The sequence below is a fragment of the Malaclemys terrapin genome, chromosome 9 (genome assembly GCF_027887155.1).
Source record: "Malaclemys terrapin pileata isolate rMalTer1 chromosome 9, rMalTer1.hap1, whole genome shotgun sequence".
Classification (NCBI taxonomy): Eukaryota; Metazoa; Chordata; order Testudines; family Emydidae; genus Malaclemys; species Malaclemys terrapin.
Genome location: NC_071513.1, coordinates 46,581,679 through 46,608,640, shown reverse-complemented (window position 1 = coordinate 46,608,640; position 26,962 = coordinate 46,581,679). Strand labels below are relative to the sequence as shown.

The 26,962-nt window shown below is 54.8% G+C and overlaps 1 protein-coding gene across 1 annotated transcript in view; it reads right to left on the bottom strand.

The window, feature by feature from the left end:
• LOC128843746 (diacylglycerol kinase delta-like) overlaps window positions 1-26,962 on the bottom strand; it is a 166,552-nt gene that overhangs the window by 18,705 nt on the left and 120,885 nt on the right. The window contains exons 12-26 of the mRNA XM_054040836.1: window positions 26,384-26,523; window positions 25,720-25,801; window positions 24,290-24,381; window positions 23,487-23,586; window positions 22,882-23,128; window positions 15,413-15,514; window positions 14,081-14,180; window positions 12,399-12,506; window positions 10,715-10,811; window positions 9,675-9,782; window positions 8,458-8,571; window positions 6,885-7,019; window positions 6,089-6,255; window positions 5,718-5,835; window positions 2,597-2,683 (exon numbers count right to left, since the gene is read on the bottom strand). Of these exons, the coding sequence (XP_053896811.1) occupies window positions 2,597-2,683; window positions 5,718-5,835; window positions 6,089-6,255; window positions 6,885-7,019; window positions 8,458-8,571; window positions 9,675-9,782; window positions 10,715-10,811; window positions 12,399-12,506; window positions 14,081-14,180; window positions 15,413-15,514; window positions 22,882-23,128; window positions 23,487-23,586; window positions 24,290-24,381; window positions 25,720-25,801; window positions 26,384-26,523 (1,797 nt within the window). The remainder of the gene's footprint in view (window positions 1-2,596; window positions 2,684-5,717; window positions 5,836-6,088; window positions 6,256-6,884; window positions 7,020-8,457; window positions 8,572-9,674; window positions 9,783-10,714; window positions 10,812-12,398; window positions 12,507-14,080; window positions 14,181-15,412; window positions 15,515-22,881; window positions 23,129-23,486; window positions 23,587-24,289; window positions 24,382-25,719; window positions 25,802-26,383; window positions 26,524-26,962) is intronic.

Sequence of the window (26,962 nt, the reverse complement as noted above, 5' to 3'; positions counted from 1 at the left end):
GGCTGTCTGTTCCCGTCATTCCCCCATCTCTCAAGCAGCCCCTGTTGCTGGGAAAGGAGGGCACCTGGGCTAAGGCACAGGGTCAAGGCCCTGCATTTAGGTTTTGTAAAACCTGCGGCAAACTTCTGGCTCTGTTGAAGTCAATGTCAGAACTTCCTCTGACGTCAGCGAGGCCAGAACTTCACCTTTACAGAACCTAAGCTCCCTGGGAGTGTTCTCTTTAGAAACAAAATCTCCAATGACAGCAGTATTTTGATTGGCTACTCCTGCAGTTACAATTGGGTACCTGAGAGCCCCACAGTGACACTGACTAATCCCAAATGACACTGACCGACTAACCTGCTAAGATCAGAGATGCAAAAAAGCAGAGCAAAACTGGGTGTTAAATTGTCTCCATTCTCATCAGGCTCAGAGTTCATAAAGGGCAGGGAGGTTATTAAAAACATGACCTGAATGTATCTCTGAAATATTCTACTAAGACTCAGTGCTAAAGTAAAGAACGAGCATGATCCACCCTAGAACAGTGGGCGTCATGTTCCCTTCTAGTGGCTTGAGCTCACAGAGAAAGCCAGCCTGCTACTGCTACCAGCTAGTAGAGTGACTCTCTTAGCTCCAGAGGCTCAAGTCTGTGCTTGTGGAGCTGAACTTCCCAGGTCCAAACCCTGATGCCATTCCCCACCCAGCTTTATGAAAGCAGACTGGGAATGAGCATCCTATTCACAGAATGAGTCTGGCATAAAACCTGACATAGATCTTTCAGGACCCATCTCTGCTTTGGCTGTTCCAAATTCATGGTCCAGGGCACAGCTAGGGTCTTTCCAGCCGTGTCCTGGAACCCTGGGCATTCACGCAGAATTCAGTTCTCAGTCGAGTATCAGGATCTGATAATGAACTGAACAGACTGCCATGGGGCTAACTAACTGTCTCGGGGCCAGCGTTAGGGGTGCAGTGTCACGGTGCCAGGTGGCATGGGAGAGGCCTGTTGGTAGCTGTCTTCAAAGCCACAGAGAAGTGCCCTTCTGCAGCAGCCTGGAATGCACTGGGAAGGATGCTTAGCTCAGGGATAACTGAACCCCCCGCCTGTGCCAAGAACTGGGGACACCAAAGACAAGTTTTGATCACTGGCGCAGTGAGCTAATCGCCACTTTAAACAGAGCTGGGAGAGGAGGGAGTGCATGGTTGGAAGTTCCATCTTCTGGTGAGTTTGTATGGAAATGGAGCAGGGGAAGGAGCTGCACTCCCGGTGGAGGTTCGGAGAGAGGGTGGGGGGGAAGAGGGGAAGAATTTTACTGTCCTGTTGAGCCATTCTCCCCTCTTCACACACTCCCCGCCCAGGCAGGGAGAGCTGAAGGAAACAGCTCTGGCTATACCTCTGATGCCATATCCGTCTGGGTTCCTGTGCGGTGCAGGGCATCTGGGAGCAGCATGGCACACAGAGTTGGCATGCAGGGGAACAGGCAGCATGCAATACAGCCTGGTTCCAAGAGAAACAGGAAGGAACAGTGGGCCTATCCACCTGTTTGGGAAATAACTGCCTCATCCAGTCAGCTCCGGGCGTGGAGAGTGGCACAGCATTTATGTCACCCAGGAGCTCCACGCCACTCCCTATAGACCACCCAACTGGCAGCTCACATTAGAGTGTCAGCGGTGCTGGCTGACATCGGCATGATGTCCTCCTTTACTCTGCCATTAACACTGGGTCTAGGACACGGTGGTGGGACTGGTCCCCTCCCCGCTTCACACATCCAGTGGCCCTTGCACCCTACGATGACCGATGGTCACACCAGCTTGCTCATGGCATGTCAGGAAGAGGGTGCTTTGTAGGAGGGGCTGCTGCTCACTGCTTCAAAGCTGAGCTGGCTTTAAAAAAATAAATTAAATCTCTACAATGATTACCAAAACAAAACCTTCAAACCATGCACTAAGAGTAACTGATCCAGTGAGGTCTGCCTGAGTCTGCAGACAGTCTGAAACAAGAGCTCTATTAGCTAATAGCTCTGTTTGTCTTGACAATCTGTTAACTCTGGGTCCTAATGATGACAACCCACCCATGAACATATCCATTTTGCTGCTGATCAAAGCACGGAAGCAAGGAGAGTGATGATGATCATGTTATGAAGTTCAGCACAGTTTACTGAGGCATTTCATTTTGACATCAGGAGGGCAAAGCTTGGTTTGAAGGAGGAACCAGGCAAAGTACTGCTACTGATCTAATGTGAACTTGGGTTGTCTTGTCACCCCCAGGGCCTCAGCTAAACACCTCACATTACATTCTCATCCCTCCTGGGCTTCCCCATGCCTTCCCCCCATGCCCTGCCCCCCTCACAGCTTCCCCCCGACCCTGCACCTAACCACATCCTCCAGTCCCTGCCAGAGCTTCCACGGGAAGTAGCCCTCTTCCCTGTCCTGCAGCATGAAGCTTGGAGCATGTTCTGCCATTTGCTACAGCTTTGATCTCCATGTTGAATGCAAGGGGGGTTCATGCAAGGGAATCTCACAAACGAGCCCCCCCCCCCCCCCCCCCCCCCCCCGCAGACTGGGGCAGAGTAGACTAAGCACCCTAGGATGCTGGCTCCTCCCCCAGCCATGCACTCACCAATTTTCCTTCCAGAAAAGCTCTGGTTTCAGTGTAAAGGGCTTTCACACTAACTGACACATCCACGGCCGCATTTCTGCTCAGAAACTGAGAGGAGATGGGTGCAAAGAAAGAGGAGAGAGAGAAGCAATGTTAGTAAGCAGGCACATGGAGACGAGCAGTGCTAAGGGACCAGGGCCTGATGGGACAATGCAGTCGGTACGCTACCCCTTCCTGGTTGGCCAAGATGCTTTGGGATGCTGCTGGGTTCTGCAAGTCTGGTTACACTGTGTCATGGTTCTTTCCGCTACCCTAGCGCCCTCAGCAGAGCAGGACAAAGCCTTGGAGCACTGCCAGGAAGCAGCAACAAACCGCAGACCTTGCTGCCCCCTCACACCCTCTTGGCTGAGGCCCAAGTTCTCATCAATTCAGGCCTGTACTTCCATACCTCCCCTTGCCTTAGACCATCAGCCTAGGCAAGCCAGAGATGTCAACTTGTTCTCCACACAGTAGCCTGCCTCCTGAGCCCACTGCACGCTTCACATCCGCTCTGGGCTCTGGCCTAGCATTTAAAGCCTTCGGGGGGTGGGGGGGGGGGGCTGGGACCAATGTTCCCTCTAATTTTTTACATCCAGGTGCAGAATGAATTCTGTTATGTGCACCAATATGGAGGTGATGTGTCGTGGGGGTGGGGCCGAGAGGTTCAGAGTGTGGGAGGAGGCTCAGGGCTGGGGCAAGGGGTTGGGGCAAGGGGGGGGGTGAGAGCTCAAGCTGCGGGTGTGGGCTCTGGGATGGGGATGGGGATGAGGGGTTTGGGGTGCAGACTGCCCTGGGAGCTGTGGCAGGGAGAGAGGACTCCCCCCAGCCTTCTCTCACTGCAGCTGCGCAGCTTTGAGGGAATTTAGGCTGGGACGATGTCATCTTCCATGACCTCAGACCTATACCATCTTCAGGGACAAAGAAACTACATCTGCCCAGAGCAAGGCAATTGAGCGGCTGAGGCAAAGGAGTTTATTGTTGGGCCCAAGGCCTTAGTCGGCGAGAGTAGCATGCGCTGTGGTCGGAGCACATTCAGAGCCAGCACCAACTCCTGGTGAAAACCCGTACACCATCACAGATGCTGCTGGACAGATGCTGCTAGCCCAGGAAGGGGAAAGCAGACCCTGCTCTGGCACTGGAGCATGCCTCTATCATCATACTGCATCACTCAAGTACTGCTGTGACTGGGCAGCATGTACATAACATTGGTCACTGTGCCAGGTGCTGTACAGAGCCTTGCCAGGCATGGCTGATATCTACAGGAGGTGGTGCAAATACTCAAACAGGCCTCAGTACATCCAACAGGGGGCAGTGGTGAGACAGGGCCAGAGCACCCCACACACACACACTGTGCAGGTGCCTTCCAGGGTCATAGTTGTCCAGAAACTTTCCTCGGGCCCCTGACAGATAATGACTTTCTGATTAAGTTGTCAGGGTGGATGAGGTAATCTCTTCTATTGGCCCAACTTCTGTTGGCGAGAGAGACAAGCCTTTGAGCTCCACAGAGCTCTTCTTCAGGTCTGGGAAAGGTTCTCCGAGCATCACAGCTAAATGCATGATGGGACAGATAGTTTTTAGCACAAGTAGTTAGCATATATTATAAGGGACCATTCAAGGTAAAGCGGCTCATTAACACCTCTGTCATCATAGTACGGAAAAAAAGGGGCCAGTGGGTTACAGATTGTTGTGATAAGCCATAAATCCAATGGGATTAATTCAGTCCATGATTTTTGGTGTCTAGCAGAGTAATGAGTTTAAGATCCCAGGCTCATCTGTTGAAAGTGTTATGCAGGTTTCCTTTGAGGATGGGGCCTGATAGGTCAGATAACCTTGTGAGAATTGTGCTCACTCACAATAAATAGGGTATTTTTCTCTTTTATCATTTTCCTATGTGAGTTCATTTGAGAGCGTCATGACTGTCTGATTTCACCCACACAGTTGTTATTGGGGCAGTTCGTGCACTGGATGAGAAACACTACATGATAGCCACGTGTAGGACCCCTGGATCTTGAAAGGGGTGTTGTGGGGGTGTTGATCATTGTAGCAGTGGAGATATGGCTGCAGGTTGTTCTGGTGGGGTCTGGGGCCACTTTGTGTTGGTGTGTCCTGGTCTGTGGGGAGGTTACATTTAGCAGTGACGATCACAGACACTCTCCCACTAAGAGCTCGGTGTGGCTCGAAAGCTTGTGTCTCTCACCAACAGAAGTTGGACCAATAAAAGATATTACCTCACCCATCTTGTCTCACTAATATCCTGAGACCAACACTGCTACTACAACACTGCAAACATGATTCAACTGTCAGTTTTTCAAAAATTTCAAATTTCAAAAATTTCGGGTTTTGGAAACAAATGTCAGGTTTGTCACCATGAGCAGCCAAGGCTTACATAGGTCTAATAAGATCCAATGGATGGAAGTTGAAGCTAGACACATTCAGACAAGAAATAAGGTGTAAATTTCTAACAGTAAGGGGAATTAACCCATGGAAACGACTTACCAGGGTCGTGGTGGATTCTCCAGCACTGGCAATTTTTAAATCCCAACTGGACATTTTTCTAAACTATCTACTCTAGTTCAAATGGGATTAATTCAGGGCAGTGCTAGGGCCAGTGCTATGCAGGAGGTCAGACTAGATGATCACAATGGTCCCTTCTGGCCTTATAAACTACGAATCTCTGATCAACACAGACCCGCAGAGCTCAGTAACGAAAACCCACACGACCCCATCACCAAGGGCTTGGAGCAGGACTTCCCCCTCCCCGCCCCAACATGTTTGGCTAGGTGGAGACAGAGAGAAGTGGATTTCATGTGGGGACGGGTGCTGACATTTCATGCAGCCAGGCAGCCTCCTGCATTTATATTCCACCTGTAATTCAGTCTCTGGCTCGCCTGGTCTATTTATAGCTGGCTTAGCTCCTTGTTCTATTTATTTACTGGCTCTCTCTATAATATCCATTTAACCTTTGACTTCCCCCTTAATCAATCTTATCTCTCCCTCTCCACCGCGCTCCCTGCTACCATCTCTTCTTCGGATTGCACCCACGTGCTCATCCCCTGCCTCTCACTCCCCCTGGATGTGACACCAGGCAGGCTGTGCCCCTCACCTCGGGCCCGCTGCTGCTCTTGTTGGGAAGGGCCTCGTTCAGGGCCAGGGAACAGGCGTTCACGGCGTGGGCCAGCTCCTGTTCCATGGCTTTGTGGGTTGTGGCTGCCTCGCGGATCCTGCAGGGAAACAAAGGAAGGGAGCTGATGGGAATTTGCAGCTTCCCTTGGCGTCTAACCTGGGGAACGGGAAGTCTGGCCCATGGGCCAGGATCTGCATGCAGAGAGGGGATCCCTGGGAAGGAGTCCCTGTCCGTCCCACTGCTCCTTCACCACCCACAGGGGGCACCACTGAGTAGGTGCTTCCTCCTAACCCCAGCCAGCTCCAGACTGGCCTGCTCCCCTGCCTTGTCCCACGGGCACCCCAGCTCACTTGGTGATGAGGGTTTCCGCAGCTTGAGCCATCTGCTGCATCTGGCCATACTCCTCGTCGGTCAGGTACTCCATGGACTGCTGGGAGTTGAGGCGGGGCCGCACCGGGGCTCGGTAGCCCTCGCCCTTCTGCTTGTCCTCCCATGACTTCAGGGTGCTTTCAAAGGCCTGCAGAGAGAAATGGCAATGCTGCTGCTAATGGGGGTTGTGGGTGTCTGACCCTGCACTGCCTCCACAGGCACTGCCAGGAAGCTGGCATTCACCCCTGCACAGCTCCTGCCCCCCCCCCCCCCCACATTGACACCCTAGAGCATCCCTTGGCTCAGAACTCAGTGCAGCAGCTCTGGGGGAGGACAATGGCAGCTGCCATGTCATCCCCAAGAACCCCAAATACTGGCATACACCAATCACTGCTCCCACTGCTGAAATGCAGCCACCTCTGAGGTGGAACGGGACAGATATTTAACAGCAACTCTATGTAGTTACCTGCATTGGAATTTCATTAACCACCCAGTTCTTTCGAGGAAGGGCTATGGGATCTTTAACTAGCCCAGCCAGCCAAGCCTTGTCTGAAAGATGGCACCTCCACCAGCAAAGCACCCAGCTAGCACCACACAGGGCACTGGCTCAGTGCTAGCTCGGATGAGAGGGCTCTCCTGACTGACTCAGCAGCATCACATCTGAGTTCCCCATCCAGCTACTGGACAGGCTCAGCCCATTTAGCTCATGAGAGCTGACGAGGTCCTAGCCCCAGGCAGAATGGCTGCATGCTAGCAGCAGCTACCCTGAGGTCTTACCCTGTCTCTTGTTAGCATCTGGGCTCGGTTCTTGTGTTGGATTTTGATGATCCCTGGAGGCTGGATCCAGGCTTCTCCATCTACCTGCACTGGGACGCCCTCATCTCCCCGGATCGTGATCTTCACCATCCGACACTGCCAAGCAAGCACAGGAGAGGAGGCTGTCACCAAGCAGCAAGGCAGCGCACACGGCCCAGCCAAGGGCTTCACATAGCCCTAGTTAAAGAAATTCTCCCAGCAATCGCAGCTCTGCCATGGCTTGATGCCAGTGAAGTGCTGTCTGTGATGCCAGGGCATGCTGGCAAAGCCATGTCTCCTGCCAGCTGGCACTCTGCTCTCCTGGCAGAGCCACGTCTCCTGGCCCAGTAGCTGGGTTCTGCCAGGAGCACCAGTGCATCTAGATTGTAGACCCTCCTGGGAGGCCTGATTCCTAGCTTGGGTCACTGGCTACAGATTAGCTCCACTCGAGCTAGCCGTGTGGCCAGCATGGCTCAGGCTAGCCACTGGAGTCCAATCCCTCCCAAGCCCTGGGTATGGGCTCGGGCAGCGAGCCTGAGCACCTGCCCATGCTGCCACGGCCACACTGCTATTGTCAGGCCTCAGCTCAAGCAGAGCTGACATGTGTCCCTCTGCCTGAGCTGGGAACCCCACCTCCAGCTGCTGCAGAGCTGTACCATAGGCAGACCCACTCTGTGCTTCTCCGCCAGCACGCGGCCTACCCAGACACACCACTCGCAGGGCGTCAGTTCTGGCCTGCCTGACACCCTGTGCAACGTGGGTGTGCCATGCTCCCAGAGCAGAGCTCATCACTCCATACTGGCAGGGGCACTGCACACTCATGGGGCACGGGACAGCCCCAATGAGATACAGAGGACAATACCCTTGTCCCAAGCCCCTCAGGCCCAGGGCCGCCCGGAGGGCATGGGACAAAAGGGGCAGTTTGTTCCCAGCCCCCCAAACCCATGGAATCTGAGTTAGCAGTGCTGCAGCTGACACTTGGTGTCACAGCTCCTGCAGATGGGTGGCTTGGCCAAACTTGAGTGGCGCTGCGACCCCATGCACCAGGTCACGTGGCCAGTGTGGGTAGCCGGGCCCAGCCTTGCAGGACAGGTACCGCCATGGAGAAGTCAGTGTGGGGAGAGCTTGCTTCCAACCCCCACCCCACTACGGGGGACCTCAGGGGCAGATTTTTCCCCAGGCCCTCCCAAAACCCTCGGGTAGCCCTGCTCAGGCCCCCCAACAAAAGAGCTGCCCCACTGAAACTTAGAGCCTTCCCTGCCCATATCAGCAGGAGGCCCTTCCCGCCCACCAACCCTACTGGAGACCCCCCTTCCCTTCCTCACAGGTCAGGAGCCTGACTCCCACACCTGCCCTTGCTTGACCTCCTGCAGCCTTTTCCGCCCAGGGTGCTCCCTCCCCAACCTCTGTGGGCCTCATGGGAGGGAGGCAGCAATGGGGGGGGGGGGTCGTCCCCCCTGCAGACAGGCCCCATCTGGGCCTCCAGCCACCTGGGGCCTAGCCAGGTGGGGCCCAGCCAAGGGTTAGCTGATCTCCTGCGGCGGCGCTGCTTTACCTGGGCGATGCGGTGATGCTGCAGGTTGATGACTCGCGACATGGCCATCTGGATACTGCCAAAGACAGCAACCACCTCCAGCTTCTTATCATCGAAGGAGGGCGCCCCAAAGTTCTGCAGGGAACAGCACAGCCCCGTGACAGCCACCGCCCCGGACCCCTCTTCACCACACTCTGGGGCTCTCTATACAGCTGCGTGTCTGTCTGCCCGCCTGGGGCTCTCTGTGTCTGTGTGTCTATACAGCTGTGTGCATGTTTGTCCATCCATAAGTCTCTGTGTCTGTGTCTATACAACTGAGTGCATGTCTGTCTGCCTAGGAGTCTCTCTCTGTGTGTGTGTGGCTATACATCTCTGTGTCTGTCTGTCTATATCTAGGCTAAGTTCCATTTCTAGGGACTCTCCAGAATCTCTAGGGACTCTTGACCCAAGAGGTTGGAGCTGAAGGGTAATGACAGTGGAGCCAGGGTGGGAGCTGGGTCCAGTTGCTGAGACCAGAAGGTGGGGAGTGGAGGGAGGCAGAAGAGGCCCTGGCAGGAAACCCCAGGGGAAGCTGCCACTGACCTGAGCTACCCACACAGCCACCCACAGGCGGAAGGGGAGTGGGGCACTCAGACAGGGCCCGGGGCTCCCCTAAGGACTCGGCCTCCTCAAAGGGTCATTGCAATTTCAGACTTTTGGCCATAAACGACCCCTGAAGGTCAGGGCTGTGCACTGCAGCACAATGAGCTTGGAGTGTGCACATGAAAACAGCTCTACACTGCTCTAGCCCTTTGCAAAGGGAGTAGCCCCACTTCACAGATAGAGAAACCGAGGCACAGTGAGGGGATGTGAACCCCTAAGGCCACAAGGAGTCAGGAGCGGAGTCAGGCCTAGATTGAAGACCTTCTGACCCCCAGCCCTCTCTGCTCTAGCTACCAGACAACAGTGCCTCCCAGTGAGACAGACTGCCACCCTTCCAACCCTTTCCTCAAAACCACCCAGGTACAGACTGCTGTCAGAATCAGGGCCTGAGCTAGATGGGCCCTGGGCTGATCCATCTGACGGGAGGTTGGAGACCAGACCAAGTGGAGCCAGGGCAGATCCATCTGGCAATTCCTCTGACCCTAAATGGATACCAGGTCTCTTGTTACAGCTGCACTGAGGCATCTCACCTTCAGATTTACCATTGACACTATTAGCAAAGAACCCTCCAACCGCGCCCCGCAGCCAGCACTCACGTTATCCTCCTTTGTGCCGCCCCAGAAGTTGATGCCACCAGCATAGCTGGGGATGTTGAGCACGGCAATCCCCTGCAAACTGGGCAAGGAGATGGTCACCCCATCACACTGAAAGAGAAGACAAGGCAGGCTGAGATCTTCAATGTGTGCCAGGCACCATCTGCCAGCCCAGCCACATCCTCAGATCTGCCTGCAAAGCAGGCCAGGCAGGAACGCCAGCAAACTCCTGCATTTTGCTGTGAAACACAGCCTAGGCCTAAGAGAATTCAAGGGAGTCAGGGATTCTGGGCAGCCCGCCGTGATGTTACAGGGCTAGTTTGCAGAAGTCACTGTCCATTGGAGCATCACCGCTGTTTCAAGGCACTGACTACCCTTTAACATTCAGCCCCTGCCCTCCAAGAGAAAACAGGAAACACCCAGAGAATCACCAGCCTGAACTCACTCAGGCCCTGTGCTGATCCCCCCATTGTGCCTCATTACCAAGGCAAACCCATGCTCCGATCCAACCCAAGCAGGGTCAGGAGACTTGGTTTTAAAATAAAATGCAGGAGCCTTGTTTACGCTAGGGCTCCCCTGTTCGCACCACCAGGTGATGCTGTGCCAGGATGAGCAATGGTGGGAAATCTATGCACACACTCCCCCAGCACAGACACAACTGGAGAGTCCCTTGGCTTTCTTACGAATGCCTGCTTGGGCTTTCAGTAACCTGCTTTGCACTGGGACTCAGTGCCTCTCCTTGGGCTCTGTGTTGCAAAGGAAGAGGTTTCCATGACACAAGCAAACACAAAGCAGGAGAAGAGACCGACACCAAGGCAGGGGGCCTGAGAAATGAGCATTGCTGTGGCCTGGCAGCCTAGCTTCTAGCTCTATCTGTGGCCCCCATTCCTACAGTCTCTCAGCACCTAAATCCCAATGCCCGGCAGAGAACAGGGATCTATCCAGAGCCCGCACATGTTCACTTAGCTGAGTACACCTGCTCTTGCTCTTATGCTCCCTCCAGTGATTTACGGCCCCCAGATCAGGCCAGCACCTCTGATTACCTCCAGCTGGACTCGTTGCTCCAGGTTCTTGTAGGTCCTTTGCAGAAGTTCCTTAGTCCCCAGCACTCCGTACCACATCATGTTCTTGGTGCGACTGCTGCAGCGGGGCAAGGGGAGAGAAACGCACAGCTCTGAGCAGGTGCTTTAAATCCCGCCTGGATGCCTGTCTAACACAGATGCTCTAGCTCAGCCAGAAGTCCTGGGTGGGATGTGGAAGTCACTGGCTGAGGGTCTCTGGGCTGAGTTATAGAGGACATGATCACAATGGTCCTGAAACTCATGGATCTATGTTAAACCAGTCCTGCAAACAACTCCAAGCCCTGGTCGCCACTGGCACAGTGGCCAACAGCCTTATTATGGTGGTGCAATGAGAATGACTTTTAAATATGCAAATTAGACAACAGAGATAATTACTGTGCATAGGTTAATCTAACAGGCAACACAGACATTGCAGGACCAGATCTGACAATCTAGTCCCATATCTTCTTTCTCACCAGATGCTTCAGAGAAAGGTGCAAGAACCTGCTAGTGGCCAGGAATAACTGCCCATGGGGGAAGCATGCACTCTATTCCTACCACTGGCCTGTTAGGTGATCTGCTTTCCCACTCTGTGCCTCAGTTTCCCCATGTGTAGAATAGGGATAATGGCTCTGCCTCCTTTGTAAAGAGATCTCTAGCTGAGAAGAACTGTATAACTCTCTTAGGTAGTATTGTTATTCAGCCATCACTTCATCCCTTCTTTTTCTGCCATTCAAGGTAACTGGTAGCAGGATTTAATTCCACCTCAGGGCATCCAGTGAGCTGAGCTCCTCTCCAGAGGTTTACATGATCTTGCCAAGACCCTCTGAGATGCTAGTAATACCTGATTGCTGTAGGTTTACTCTAGATATACAGGATCTGATTTTGCAGAGACTTCCGCTGGTTCCCACTGGCCTTTGTAAAATGGGATAATTATAAATACCCACCTCACAAGGATTAACGTCCTGGGGCCTAATTAACGAATGTTTGCAGAGTGTTAGAAGATGTTGGGATGAAGGGCATTGGCGCAGTGCACTGCATGGCTCTTGTTAAACAAGCTGTTATTATTGCCACGTGGCTGCATTCCATTCAAGTCAGGCACCATAGGCACCTTCAGCTAAACAGACACGCGGACTCACATCAGAGCAGTGGAGGCTTCATGACAGATAAGGAGCAGCGTGAAGCTCAGCCCAACAGCAGATCACTTAGGCTCTGTCTACACTACAGACTTCTGCCAGCATGGCTGTCAGACAGGTGTGAAGAGGTGTGGTCTGACTGACGTAACTTGCCGGCACAAGCCCCTGGTATAGACACAACTAGACTGGCCACATGTGCTTGTCCTGGTGTCACTGGTTTCACTCGGGGCGGCTGGAATAAGCTATGCTGGTGCAAGCACAGCTTGTCCGGTATAAGCAGTGTCCACACTAGGAGTGCTTTGCACTGGTATCGCTATACCGGTAAAGCCCTCCTTGTGTAGACCTGGCCAAAGACAGCTCCCCCCAGCTCCCTGCATAGGTTGCCCCTGGAGTGCATGCCCTGAGGCAGAGGGTGTCTTTATAGATGACTCCCTCATGAAATGGGAACTCAGCAATCAAGGAGTTGTGACCTCTGCTCCTAGCCTGAGGCACTTTCCATTTGACGGAGGTAGGGGGGCTCTTTTGCCTACCTGCACTTTTTGGGGTGCTCGTCCCGTTTGTTGTTGAACTCCAGAGAGATTTTGGCATCCAGGCCTATGCCGAAGTAGTTATTCATGACGCATCTTTCAGAGAATTGTCTGAAAGCAGCAGATGGGGAAGGTGAGGTTTGGACACAGAACAATGCAGCAATGATCACAGGGGTGGAACTGGGAAATGGCAGCAGAATGAAAATATCAGTCCCATTATTGAAACATCCGTATGAGAATTCTTGAGATTTATTATGGGTTTTGAAGGGGCTTTAGAATGCCAGCGACAATTGGAGCTTTGTGATTGGCTGTCAGTCATGTCACAGCCATGTCTGATTGGCTGTCAGTGATGTCATAGCCAAGTTTCTAGTCCCCATTAAACACACAGGGTTGATAGTTCTGTGTGTAATGACCCCATGGCAAAATAATAATAGCGTGCACCCGGCCAGACCTTATTACACTTCTCAAGTGGGGAAAGCCAGGCAAACCTTCAGCTAGCCACGCCACATTCTGTTACCAACTCTGCAAAAGATACTGTCTGCTCGCCTGGCATTGTTTAATGATACCAACCGGACGTGCTATGGCCAGGCAGATTGTTGGCTGACGACTCACAGATAATTTGCTGATCCTAAACAGCCAGGGGACGATTCTGCTCTCAATTATGCCAATTTTCCATGGATGTAATTCCATGAGCTTCAGTGGAGGGACTCCAGATTTACACCAGTGCCAGAGAAGAATCAGACCCTGGCTTTTTAATTCTGTCATTGATTTAACAAGAACAGGTGAAGGAGCAGATTCCAGCTGCTGAACTAGCTGGTACATCTTTGCTTCCTGGAGATCAATAATATCTTGTGAAGTTAAAGCGAGGAGAGTTAGGCAGGCTGTGTTAAGGACTGTGCTTTCACCAATCTGTACTGCAGGGACAGCACTCAGACTGCAGTAATAGTCAGACAAACAGACAGAGAGAGAGACACCTCTAAATGTTTTTGTTTTAATTAAATCCAGAATCTCTAAAATTGATCAATTCCAACTAACAGATGATAAATTTTTTCCCCCCCAGGGGGGCTCACTGCATAACTCTGAGATGCCTTTGCAGATCCCAGCCTGAAGGTATTATACACCTACAGTTCCAGCAACGGCCACAGCGCTTGAAGCCCAGACAATGCAATCCACCAAGCTCGCTGGTCACTGCATTCTACACTAGTTGGCTTTCACAGATAGAGCACATGGCTGTCACCCAGCCCTGGTGATGACAAAGTCGAGAGTCACAGTGAGGAGGACGGTGGCCACGTGTCAATTAGCGGTACTGGGGGAAAACACACATGGACCTTCAAGAAACAGGATGCTCCCAAACAAGAGGCTGCGAGCAGCTCCCCTCCCCTTCCTTTTGGCAGTGTGGAGAGAACCCCCCACCTGCGAGAACGGAAAGTTCCACTTCAACAAAAACCCCTCTCGTCAGCCAATCAGAATTAAGAGAGACATATATGAGACTCTCTGGGAAAGAGGAGGAAAACTGGCTGGTGAAAGGCTGATAATGATTGAGACTGAGGTTAAGGTCAAGTGTTGACAAAGGAGAGGCAGATTCCCCCTTGTCAAACGGGGATAAGAGCTCTACCCTACAGGGGGGCAGCATCGGAGGCCTGGACACGCGCCGGGGATTAATGTTGCCCAGAGCACGTACTCACATGGTGTTGGGATCCTCGGTGAAATGGACAGTGCTGAAGCTGTCAGGTCTATCCAGGAAGATAGACGACGTCGTGGAGATCACCGTACCCCGCCGGGAACCTGGCCAAAGGGGAGATGCTCTTTAGCAGCCAGCAGCGCCCCTGCCCTTAACAAGCGCATACCCTGCATCCTACCCCTAGCCTGCCTTCCTTAGCCCCCAACACCGCACTAAGAAACCCCTTCACTTCTGAGTGCAGAGGGGACCCCAGTGTGGCACTCTGCTAAGCACTTTGCATGCTGCCACTTTAAATGGGACATGCCCCTAGGGGAGAGTGCTGGGTGTGGCCCTACAGACATGGATTATGGGCAGGTCTGGTGACATGGTTTGTAAATCCCTTGCAAAGAGCCTGGACAGTCTGTTTCCTGATTATCTGCACTCAGTTCTCCCTTCTCACCCTGCTTTGATAATGGAGGGTGCAATATGCACTGCGCTCCTTCCCTACCACCAGCAGGGGTCAGGGCATGGGGGTTAGTTAGCCAATTAAGTGGGCTTTGGATCAGGCCCTCAGTCAACAGAAGCCCTTCCATTGACCTCAATCAGCTTTGGATCAGGTTCCTACTGCTCTACTGCCAGCAGGGGGAGAGGCAATATATTCAGGTATTATTGATTTCCAACACACACACTGATGAGTCAAGGTGGGGCCCTCATCCCTGCCCCACTCCAGAGAGTTGCACTCCTCTGCTATGGTACCTGGACTCTGCAGGACACAGCCTGCCAGTCTGTCAGAGCCTCCACTGTCCCCTGCACACGGCTGATCAATTTCCCTTGAAACGCCCAGGCCGGGATTCCTCTGCGGCCTCCAGCCAGCGCCCACACTGCCAAGGCCTGACTGTCCAAACATCACCAGCTCTCAGCCACCCAATGGTGGGCATGGGCGTAGCTTGGGCAGACAGGGTGTGCAATCCCACAGCACGCTCACGTTGCACATGGCCCTAGCCGTCTGACGGCTGGAAATCTCCAGGCTTATCCTGGTTTGGCCTGTCTGCTGTGCTCTGAGACTGGTATTTAGATTGCTCCAGGCGCTATGCGGGCAGCAAAGGTGAGCTCAAGACCAATACCCCCTGCCAGTTACACAACAGCAACTAGGAGTCCTGCTCACAGTCACAGATGCACTGTAGTACGTAGCTGGGGGGCCTCCACTTTAGAAAACAGGGCCCCTTTAATCTGTGTATTTGCCACCCCCAATCCTGCCTTGGTTCCAGCTTCTCCGATCATTTTAAATAACGAGTGACGTGGAAGAGCCCATGATCCTGAATGGGGAGTGGGCTGCATGAACCAACCGGAGACTTACAAAGGATTTCGGTCTCTTTGCTGAACTCTTCCAAGCTGTCCTTCTTGCTGGAAGCCGTGATGCTCCGATAGGCTTGAGTCTGCTTGTTCTGCTCATCCACAGCTACACGGGAACAGGCAAGGCATGCAATGTAAAGCCAATGCTAGGGGTATGGCTACACAGCAGTGTCAGCCCGGGGTTCATGGGACTCGAGTCAGTCCATTCATGTCAGGGAAACCTGGAGGCTGGAGCATCTACACTGCATTTTAACCCTAGGTTAAAGATTTGCTGACCCATGCTCAAACCTAGGGCTCTGGCACCCATACTCCAGTGCGCAGAACCAAGTCAAAGTAACCATATCCCAGAGTGCCTAGTGCCCCCACCAACCCCATCGACACTCTAGCCCTAGGAACATGGTGCACTGTGGGAAAACTCTACTGCCCTGCCTGTTTCCCAACTGTGACATGCTATTGATGGGACTCAGAAACACATAATGACTCCTGTGGTGGCTGTCCTGGAAGCACACGGCAGCGTGAAAAGGCTTTACTCTGAACTGCCCCTAACCTGAGAACTGGGTTCCTCACTAGGCTGAGTCACATGGACAGGAAAATGCCCAGGGCAGGCCCCTGTTCTGAGGGTAACTAGGGCACCCAGCTCCAGGGCTGCCAGACTGCACCATGGGCTGGTTAGTGACGGGGTTTTTGTTTAGCTGGTTTTTATTTATTGTTGTCTGTTTGTTTTGAATGGAGGTGTCCGAGGAAGAACACACACCCCCAGCCTGGCTGCTGCCGGATGCTGAGCGGTGAAGGGCATCCCCAGGGCTTGGGGTGCAAGGTGCTCCAGCACTCCCGGGATCCCTGGGAGGCTATGCGGTAGTTTTGGGGCTGGCTCCCACTCTCCCACCTGACAATGCATGCAGCCCGGGCGTCCCTGCACACACAGCCCCAGGGAGGGTGGGGAGGCCCGGGGGGAAGGGACAGAGCGGAGCAGGACTAAGCGGCTGCCCTGCAAGGAGGGGGAGCAGCAGAGCTCCCAGCTCAGCAGGGCTGGGGCAGGGATGATCCTCAATATCCTGGCAACCAGGAGCCGCCTCCTGCCAGTCAGCTTTGCTCCGTTCCAGGCAAGCTCTGCACAGCAGTGAGGAGGAGCCGGAGCAGGCAAAGGGAGCGGGCTTGGCCAGGCAGTAATGGCGCTTCCAGCCTCTGCGCTGGCTGCCTGCAGCACTGCTCCTCTGCTGCCAGGAATTCTGGGATAGATAGATCCAGAGGTCTTCCAGGACCCGAGTCAAGCCAGAGCCATATGCACAGGAAAGCAATAGGGGTCAGACCCTAGGTCCCAGCTTAACACGGGCTCGGACCCTCCACATCAGCTAACCTAGGTTAGCGTGGCTGCAAGGGGGGTTAGACTTGAGCTCAGGCTTACATTGCTGCATAGACATACCCTAGGGATGCCCAGCCAGCACCTGGATGTACCCGATGCTTTCCTCAGCTCACTGCTGATGGGTCTGACCCTTGCAGGTGTTTCCACTCCACCTCGTAGGGCTGGCTGAGCTCCCGAGGCCCAGGGGGCAGAGGGGTCTCCTGTCCCAGCACAGAAACCCCAGCCAGGAGGCCTCTGCAGGCTGTCGTGGCACCTGGTCCTTGGTGAACCAGGCTCTTGCAGGAGCTGCCACCTGGCCCTGACGTTCTAGAGAGTATACAGAGCCTAAAGCCTACAGATGGGGATGCCAGAGATACTGTCTGGACTGGATGCTCAGGACTCCAACCCTATCTGGACCTGCCAGCAGCCCATGCGGTGCCTGCACAAAATGGGCACAGTGCTCCTGGCAGCTGCGGTTAGAACCGATATTAGATGAGGCAGCTGGAGTCTGGCTCACAGGAGGAAAGGCAGCAGGACTGGGCCCTTCGCTAGTGCCGAGAATTGGCGTTCCACGGCTATAACCTGCCCCATTAACAGCATGATCTCCAAAGCACTGGGTCCCGCGGTTTGATAGAATTTCATGTCCATATCCTCATCACTCTCGCTGCCGCGCTGCCGTAGCCTACTCCTCGCCGCCTGGTTTTGCAGGTTCTGGTTCAGCATAAACTGCACGATAATGCGCAATGTTCATGACTGCTGTCTTGAGCTGAGCGGGCTCCATGCTTGTCGTGGTATGGCGTCTGCACTATTCACCCAGGAAAAAGGCGCGAAACGGTTGTCTGCCATTGCTTCTCTGGAGGGGGTGGAGAATATACCCAGAACCACCTGCGACAATGTTTTTGCCCCCATCAGGCATTGGGATCTCAACCCAGAATTCCAATGGGCGGAGGAGACTGCGGGAACTATGGGATAGCTATGGGAAATCGATGCTAGCCCTGGTACATGGACGCACACCACCGAATTAATGTGCTTAGTGTGGCCGCATACATTCGACTTTATACAATCTGTTTCCAAAATTCTAATTATATAAATTCGGATTAATCCCGTAGTGTAGACATACCCGAAGATATCGACAGGCCCTGGAGCTTAAGGTAAAGGATGTCCTGCAGCAGGAATATGCCAGTCCAAGGACCAACACGTGAACCCAGTTTGCCACATAGGTAGCCCTGGTGCATGGTTTCCTGCTGCCTAGGAGGACCTGTTAGACACTAGCAGAGCACTCCTGCTCATCCATACTTAGCCAAGCAGCAGCCAAGCGTCAAGTGCAGCGACACCAGTTTTGTGTGTAGCAAGTTGCTATCGTTCTGGGACAGCAGATCCGGCCGAAGAGGTACCTGCAACGGGGTGGCTGCCGCACACAGAAGTCCCAAAGGCTGAGCGCCTCCTGACAAAGGGCCAAAGACCTGGCATCTCCCTGCCTGTTGATGTAATACATTGCAGGTGTATTGTCCATCAGGACCTGCACCACCCTGCCCTTCGGGTGGAGTAAGAACACCTGGCAGGCCAAGCAAACAGCTCTGAGCTCTCTGATGTTGATATGAAGGGCTAGATAGTTTTGTAGCCAGCAGCCCTGGGTGTTGCGCTCACACAGGTGGGCTCCCTAGCCCAGATCCAATGCATCCAAGACAGGGTGAGTGATGGAGATGGGGGTCACGAAGGGAACCCCCTGCAGCACCAACTCAGGATTCAGCCAATAATTCAGGGATGAGAGGACGTGACTCAGCACTGTGACCACCCGGTCCAGGGCATGTCTGCTGGGGATGTAAACCGAGGCCACCTACCTTTGCAGAGGCTGCAGATGAAGTCGAGCATGGCTGACCACGTTCGTGCATGCGGCCATGTGGCCTATCAGTCGCAGGCACGTAAGAGCCGTGGTGAGCAGATGGCTCTTTATGTGGGCCATCAAGTCCAAAATGGCCTGAAAACACGCTTCTGGAAGGAAGACCCTGGCCCATGTGGAGTTGAGAACTGCTCCGATAAACTCTATGCGTTGAACTGGTGTTAACATGGACTTCTCTGTGTTTATTAACAGGCCCAGATCATTGCAGATGGACTGCACCAGACCGAGGCTGTTGCACCCGCTCTGGAGACCTGCCCTTGATGAGCCAGTCATTGGGACATATGAAGATCTGGACCCCTTGATGTCTCAGGTAAGCCACTGCCACGCATTTCGTGAACATCCTGGGGCCCGAGGACAGGCAAAAGGGTAACGCTGTGAACTGGAAGTGACGCCTGGCCACTATGAAACTCAGGAAATGCCTGGGTCCCTGGAATATGGAGACATGAAAGTAAGCGTCCTTTAAGTCAAAAGCAGCGTACCATTCCCCCGGATCCAGGGAATGGATGATGGAGGCCAGGGAGACCATGCAGAACTTCAACTTCTTGAGAGACTTGTTGAGGCCACACAGACCCAGGATAGGTCTGAGGCCCCCTTTGGCCTTCGGGATTAGGAAATAACAGGAATAGAATTTTCTTCCTTCCATGTCCTGAGGAACCTCCTCTATAGCCCCCAAGCCCAGGAACTTCTCAACCTCCTGAACGAGGAGTTGCTTGTGAGAAGGGTCCCTGAAGAGGGATGGGAAAGTGGGGGTGGGGTGGGAAGGAGGGGCAGCCAAGAACTGAAAGATATAGCCCCAAGGCACTATGTCCTGGACCCAGCAGTCTGACGTAACCCACGACCAGGCCGAGCGGTAGGGGAAAAGGCAGTCGAGGAAAGGCGGGTAGGATCCGGTTGGCTGATTGGGGTATCACTCTCGGGTGCACCCTCAAAATGATTGATTCTGGCCCCCTGGGTGTTTGGCGGCCCAGGCTGGTCTAGTGAATGGGAGGAAGAAAGGTGACAACAACTAAAACCAATGTCCCTTCTCCTCGTAGGTCTCTGACAAGACTGCCTGGCAGCAGCGATGGCCAAAAGAGCTTCCTGGCTGATTGAGGCGTGTGCATGCTCAACGAGTGAAGGGTAGCCCTGGTGTCCTTCAATCCATGCAGCCTGGGGTCCATTTGATCTGAGAACAGACCAACTCAGTCAAAAGGGAGGTCCTGGATCAAGGCATGCATCTCCTGGGAGAGGCCTGCAGTCTGGAGCCAGGAACTACATCACGTGACAACAGCCGATGTGACCACCCTTGCCGCTGAATCCGCCGCATCCCATGCCTTCTGCAGAGAACATCTGACTGCCGCCGTGCCCTCCTCCACCAGCATGCCCAACTCCTGGGCCAGACCCTGAGGGAGGGATTCTGGAAACTTCTTAAGACTATCCCAGAGATTAAAATTATACCAGCCCAGCAGGGCCTGATGGTTTGCCACCTGGAATTGCAGGCTGGGAGCTGAATACATTTTTCTCCCCAAAAAATAGAGATTTTTTGGCCTCTTTGTTTTTGGGGGTCGAGGAGGTGGGGACCTGTCTGTCCTTCTCATTGGCCACAGACTCAACTAGCAAGCCCAGTGGTGGGTGGGTATAAAGGTATTTGAACCGTTTGGCCAGCACAAAGTACTATTTCTCTGCCCATTTTGAGGTGGAAGGGATGGAGGAGGGGGTCTGCCACAGGGTCTTGGAGATCATGAGGGTCCCGTCATGTAAGGGTAGGGTGACGCGGGTGAGCGTAGAGGCCGAGAGGACATTGAAGAGGGTGTCCCCTCCTATTCCGCAATCTCCTGCACCTTGAGCCCCAAGTTCTTGGTCACATGCCAGAGAAGTCATCTGGTGAGCTAGCTCTGGAAGGTCCCATGACCCCCCTCATCCAGGGATGACAAGGAAGACTGGATCACTGAAGGAGGTTCTGGGGTCTTGACCACAGTTGGAGAAGGAGGTTTAGGGGTGGGCACAGTTTCCTCCACCCCGACCTCAGAATGAGGTTTCAGTACCGGGCCCGGTGCTGGTGGGGCTACCGACCGATGCTCCAATGTGGCCACCAAGGAGTGTTGCGAAGGGGGCACCGTCACAACCAGTATGCCCCACACAGTCCAATACGGCCTTACGTTGGCCACTGGCTGTGCTGCCACTGCGGTGCCACAGACAAGGGAGCGGGTTCCGGTGCCCAATCATACCGATGGGACCTGGGTGATGGGCTGAACTGGCCTTCTGTACCAGAGGAGCCACCTTCCGTCGACCAGGGAGGGGCCATCAATGCCTGCATTTGTTTACTGGTCGTGACTACTGGTGACTGTTGACCTGGTATAACTGACCAGTGACTGTACTGGGGAGAGCAGTACTGGTGCCAGGGGGACCAGTGCCAAGACGGGGAACATTCCCACCGCACCAGCGATCAGGACCGACGCCTGCAGGACGACCGGCGAGAGAGTGAGCGGTGCAGGGAAAAGTAGGGGGAGTGTCGACCCCGTGCCAGTGAGTAGCACTGAGGGGATCTGGATGCCAGCCTGGGCGACCGCCAACGCGACTGGGACCTGCCCCTGGATTCTTGATGTGGTGGTGAAGATCAACGTCTTCTGTCTGGCAACCGGCAGTGTTCCCCTGTCCCGTGAGGGGTCTTAACGGTGAGCTTGCCCTCTTGGGGAGCCTTAGCTGGGTCCTGCAGCACCAGGGTCATCATCAGAGCAGGTGGAGACCTGTGCTCTCTCTGCGCCTGGGGAGCCTGGGATGATGACGGTGCAGGCAGGGGGGTATGGGTCCCATATACATCCGAAGAAGTGGGCTGTAGTCCACGAAAGCTTATGCTCTAATAAATTTGTTAGTCTCTAAGGTGCCACAAGTACTCCTGTTCTTCTTTTTGCGGATACAGACTAACACGGCTGCTACTCTGAATACTACTCCCAGGAGTCGGTGGCGGACCTTTGTTGGGGCTGGGAGCCCCAACCGGGGAGGCATGATCGCATGGCTCCAGAGTAGCCTGGCAGGCAGGCCCAGGTCCTTTGGTAGGTGACCATTGGGCCTTCTTGCTTGGTGCCAGGGAGCGCTTTTTAGCCTTCTTCTTTGGCACCGGTGATGACTAACAGTGCCAGGAGGAGCCGGGTGCTGGTGGTGCGCTCTGCACGGAGTCTGAGGCACTCGGAGCGACCAGCCTGGACAGCCCAGAAGCCAGGTGGAGGGTAGACTCCATCTGGAGAGTCCTGAGGCGTATATCCCACTGTTTCTGGGTGCAGGGCCGAAAGATTTTGCAGATCCAGCACCTCTTCTTAATGTGTGACTCCCTCAAGTACTTAAGGCAGCTGCTATGGTGGTCACTCTCAGATATAGACCTGCTGCAGTCTGAGCAGGGCTTAAACCTAGAACACCGGGGTATGCCCCACCTGGGGCAAAGTTTCCACTGGGACCCTAACTACTAACTAACTAACACTTAATAACTACTTAACACTACTATATGCAAACTATGTACAAAGGCACTAAGGCCAGAAGTTCAAAAGGAGAAACCACCATGGGAGGTAAGAAGGAACTGAGAAGGCATAGGGTTGGCGGTGCCTGATATACTGCGGCATGAACACGGCACTCAAGGGGGCGACACAACTGGCCCTACGGGTTCCGCTAAGGCAAAATCTCCAACGACCGTGCACGTGGGCATGCACACCTAGAATGGAATCGACATGAGCTAGCACTCGAAGAACTCCCTTTGGGTGAACCTAGCATCATGGTGAGGCAGGTCCTGGGTCTCTCCAGCTGAGTTCCTCAGAACAAAAGGACTCAGAATCAGTGACAAATGGGGGCTTTGCCTTGCCTTGCCTTGCCCAGGTCACCGGCAGGATCAGGACTGGCACATGGCTCCCAGCCCCTGGATCTACACACTGTGCCATGCTGTGCCATGTTGCTAGTCAATGTACCTGTTAGGGTCAGCAGGCATCTGGAGGGAGGTCTCTGTACCCTGCCTGGACACTGGGTCCATGGCCCCTGGCATTCCCACTGCCCTGGAGGCCAGCAAGGAGCTGATAAAGTACTGAGCCTTGCAGCTGGTAGTGTCTTCATGAAAGCGGAGGACTGATCCTCCCAGCAGAGCCTGCCGCAGAAGGGGGCCAGCCATGGAATGTGAAATGGGTGGCCAAGGCCAGTGACCTTGCAGAGGCCTTGGGTCTGGCTGACCCCCAACACTGCAGTCCCTTCCTGTCTCGCCCGGGCTCCTTACCTTTCTCTGCCTGCTCGATGATCTGCCGCAGGGCCTTCTTGAGGCTGTTGGCTCTCAGCATTAGCTGCTCCTTGGATTTGAAGATCCTGGGCACAGGGTTTGGGTTGAAGCTGCCCCCCCTACTGCTTTCCTTGGCCTCGAGGCCGAGTGGGGCAGTCTGTGCACTCCCCTCGGGGACAACGATCGCCTGTGATTCATCGTTCAGCTCCCGCACCAGGGAGTCCAGCTTCTCGTTCAGCATTGCACACTGCAAGAGAGAAGCTAGTCATACCGGGGGCATGAACCACGGTGAGGCCGGGGCGTTTGCTGGCACACAGCCATGGGCTGGTCCCAGGGGAGGGTGTTGGGGGGTCACAGCCAGCATGGCACAGCACATGGCTGCTGCTCCATGGCATGGCTGATGGGAATATCATCTCTGTGGCAGTGTATTCTGAGGTGGTCCCAGGCAACGGGTTAATCCATGCTGCAAACCCCATGGAGAATCCAAAGGCTTAAATCCAGTGATTGCCAAGACTGCAGCTGCCCACAACACTGACTGTCTGCCACAGGGGGGTGCTAGTGGCACAACACGCATCTCCGCCAGACAGTGCCCCGCCAGGACTTACCTTCCTAGCCATGGTGTCAGCCTCCTGCTTGTTCTCGATGGCCTTCTCATAGGCCTTGCCAACCTCGGCCACAAAGTTGTTCACCGTTCCGCATAGGAACCTGCCAGAGAGAGCAGCATCCAGGGGCAGAGCCCGGGTGAGACAGGGGCTCCTTCCCACACCCCTCCCCACACAGCCGGGCACAGTGCCCCTGGAATGCTGCTCCTCCATTAGCCAGCAAAGGGTGCTCTCCAGCCCCACAAGGGAGGCCCCCACCTCCAGGCCCAGCTGTACCATCTGCAGCGAGCACAGCAGCATTTGGTGCTGGTGAGAGCCCAGCACCCTGACATCACCCTCGGCCAAGCAGCCGATGGCACTCCGGCAGGGCCCCCGGGACGTGCCTCTTGCTGATGCAAACTGCAGCTGTCTGGGATTGCATGGCTCAGAGCCATGGGATGGGCTGTGATGCCCTTCACCATTTGGGCCCAGCATGGAGCCAAAGGCACTAGCAGCTGAAGGCTGCTTGGAGCCCTGTGTGCAATGATTTGGGGGCCTCAATCCAAGCTCCCTGGCCCAGATCCTCAGAGGTACTTGGCGCCTCACTCACATTGAGTTCAAGACCTATGAAGATCTGGGCCCCATCAACCACGTCACAGAACCACCCCCTCATTGGCACGGTTCTGCCCCGTTAGCACTGCCAGCAGAGGCCAAGGATGGGATGGGCCAGAGACTCCCAGCTCCCTTGCAGCCCTCGGAGGAAGCCCACCAGACTGGGCTCTGGCAGGCCAGCAGGGTGGGGAAAGCTTGTGTCCGTGCCCCCTTACTTTGCAGAAGAAATCACAACCGAGTGCTTGTCAGATTCCAGGATCTTGGCCAGGTGGAAGGCCACAGAGTCGGCGTAGTGAGAGATCTGGGCCTGCAGGACATGGAGGGAACAAGAGCACTTCCTGAGCAACAGCAGCAGTACTCCTGGTGCCCTCTCTGGATCCTCCTGGGCCAGCCACGCTAGAAGACTGCAGGGCTGAGCAAGCCCCTGCAGCAGGGGGGAGCAGAGCTCAGTGCCTAAAGCCCCAGACTGGGAGTCAGGCTGTATCCCCAGCTCGCTGTGTGACCCTGAGCAAGTTATGTCCCCACTCTGTGCCTCAGTTTCCCTATCCTGCTCCACTCTGATTCTCTGCATGCCTGGGGACACCTGGAACCTGCCAATCCATCATTTCCTCTTCTGTTGTTCTGTTCAGAAAATGCACCAAAGGCCAGCTCCCCTGCAACAGGGCTAAGTGGGTGCGGATAGCCTGGATTTCCGACGACTCCTTTTTGGGGTGCAGCTGCATGCGTGGTGGGATTGTGAAGCTTTATTGCTTCAAGGTTGTGAAATGCTTAGAGCTCCTCAGGTGGGGCAGGCTGCGGGAAGGTAGAGGATCGGGGTGTGTGCTATTACATGGCAGCCGAGTGCATGCTCTAGTGTGCGATTACAAACCCTGCGTTCGTTCCCACACACCCTTGGGGCAGTGGCAGGACTGAATGCCCGTAGCCTGCTGCAAACAAACGGCAGGGAAGTGCTTGGAAATCAGACCCTACATGCATGGCGCTGCACAGACTCTGGCACCAGACTGTCTGAAGAGCTGACAGGCTACGGAGACCAGATGGAGGGAAGAGAAATCGAGGCACAGAGAGGGGAAGGTCACCCAGCTGCCAGAGACAGGAACTGAACTCAGGTCTGCTGACTCCCAGTGCAGTGCTCTATCCACTAGGACACACTGTCTTTCTTGCTGCCACCCCCCCTCGTATAGACTGTGCCACAGAGGCAGCCTGGCCACTCAGCAGCAGTAGCAGGCCTCTGTAAGCTCCACCAGGCCCTTTTAGCTTCCATCCTAGGCAGACGATCCCCATGCAACCAGAGCATACACCCTGTCCAGCAACTTTTTCCTGGCTTGTTTCAGTTAATTGTTTCTCCTTCACCGAGGACAGGCCGCACTCTGGGCTGGGCAGGAAAACATTGACACTGTGGCTTCAGGCTGAGAACTGCTGAAGTCGTTTCACCCAGTGCTGCAGCCTCTCCCCTCCAGTTACCTCAGGCCCTAGGTCTGGCCATGTGCAAGCAGTTTTTCCCCTCCATCCCCATGCTCAAGTAGCAGATATGCATAGGCAGGGGTCAGAACTCAGGAGCTGATGTTCCATGCCCCCAACCCCTCTGGGCCATGCTGCCACTCCAGGCCCCACCCGCCACGCTGGACAGGCAACAGAGCAGCTGTACCTGGATGCAGGAATCCCCATTCTCCTCCTCTTTGATGGCAGGGGGCGACTGCTTGGGCGCCTCGTAGGTCAGGACGCTCCATCTGGGGGGAAGACAAAGACAAGATGCTTGTTGCCGGGGCCCAGCCTTTGCCAAGCTATGGCCTGGCAGCCAGCCCTGCCCAGAAACCCAGGGCGGCCCCTTTGAGATGAAGGCAAGCACTGGGCCATGGTGGGGCAGGGACCTGCAGGGAGATGGGCCCTCCCCATAGGACGCAGAAGGGGGCTTGAGCAAGCCAGGGCAACAGGATATGGCAACAGCAAGTCAGGGGCAGGGGAGATGGCTCTCATCTCAGTCCTGGTCAGGCCCTGGTGTCCGGAAGGAGTGGGGAAGGGACTGGCAGCCCGGATAGACCAGTGTCCATTCTCCAAGAGCGGCCAGGCACAGAGGAAGATGCCCTGCAGTAGGTGGCTATGGGACAACCTGCTGCCTGGGAGATGTGGCTGGAAATGCAGGTGCACGATGGCAGACTCAGGCTGACGCCCGGCCTCAGAGCCCTTCCCAGGGAGCGCCCACCCAGACTGAGCTGGTTCTCTTCCCCATTCGGGATCCTGAGAGGGAAGCCCCCTTCCTGGCCCAGGGGAGGAGTGAGGTCTGCCCAGCCCACAGCCATGCCCCTGCTCACCTGTCCAGCATCTTGGTGCTGGCCCGCTCCAGCTTCTCCAGGACCTGAAGCAGCTGGGTATCGTCATCACAGAGACTGCCCCAGCCCAGCACCCGGGCCAGGTCATTGCCTGTCCCCAGCGGTAGGACACCAAGCTGGCACTGCCACGGTAAGGAAAGAATTGTGAGCAAGGGGCAGCCCCCGATCTGACAGCCCAGCCAAAACCAATGGGCGTAGGGCGCCATGTCCAATGGACCCATCCTTTGGCACATGCAAGATCCCCTCCACATCCTGGGGATCTCTCTGATGGCCGTGGGCAGGATCTCAGCTCACACTCTGATTAGTACCAGTGATGCTCAGAACGGGGGGGGAGGGAGTCGCTGGGGGTGTCCCGGCGATGGGCACAGCTGGCACTTTGGGACGTTGCTGGCATGCGCTGCAGGTTCCTACCCAAACAAACTGAGAGCACACCCGGCACCTGCACATGTCTGGCCCTGGTGACACACATCTAGCCCATGCCAGACCCACCAGTGCTGCCATTGTGCGATGGTTCTGGAAATGCGGCTCCTGGCTGTCAGGGCTTAGCACACGCCCCCAAGC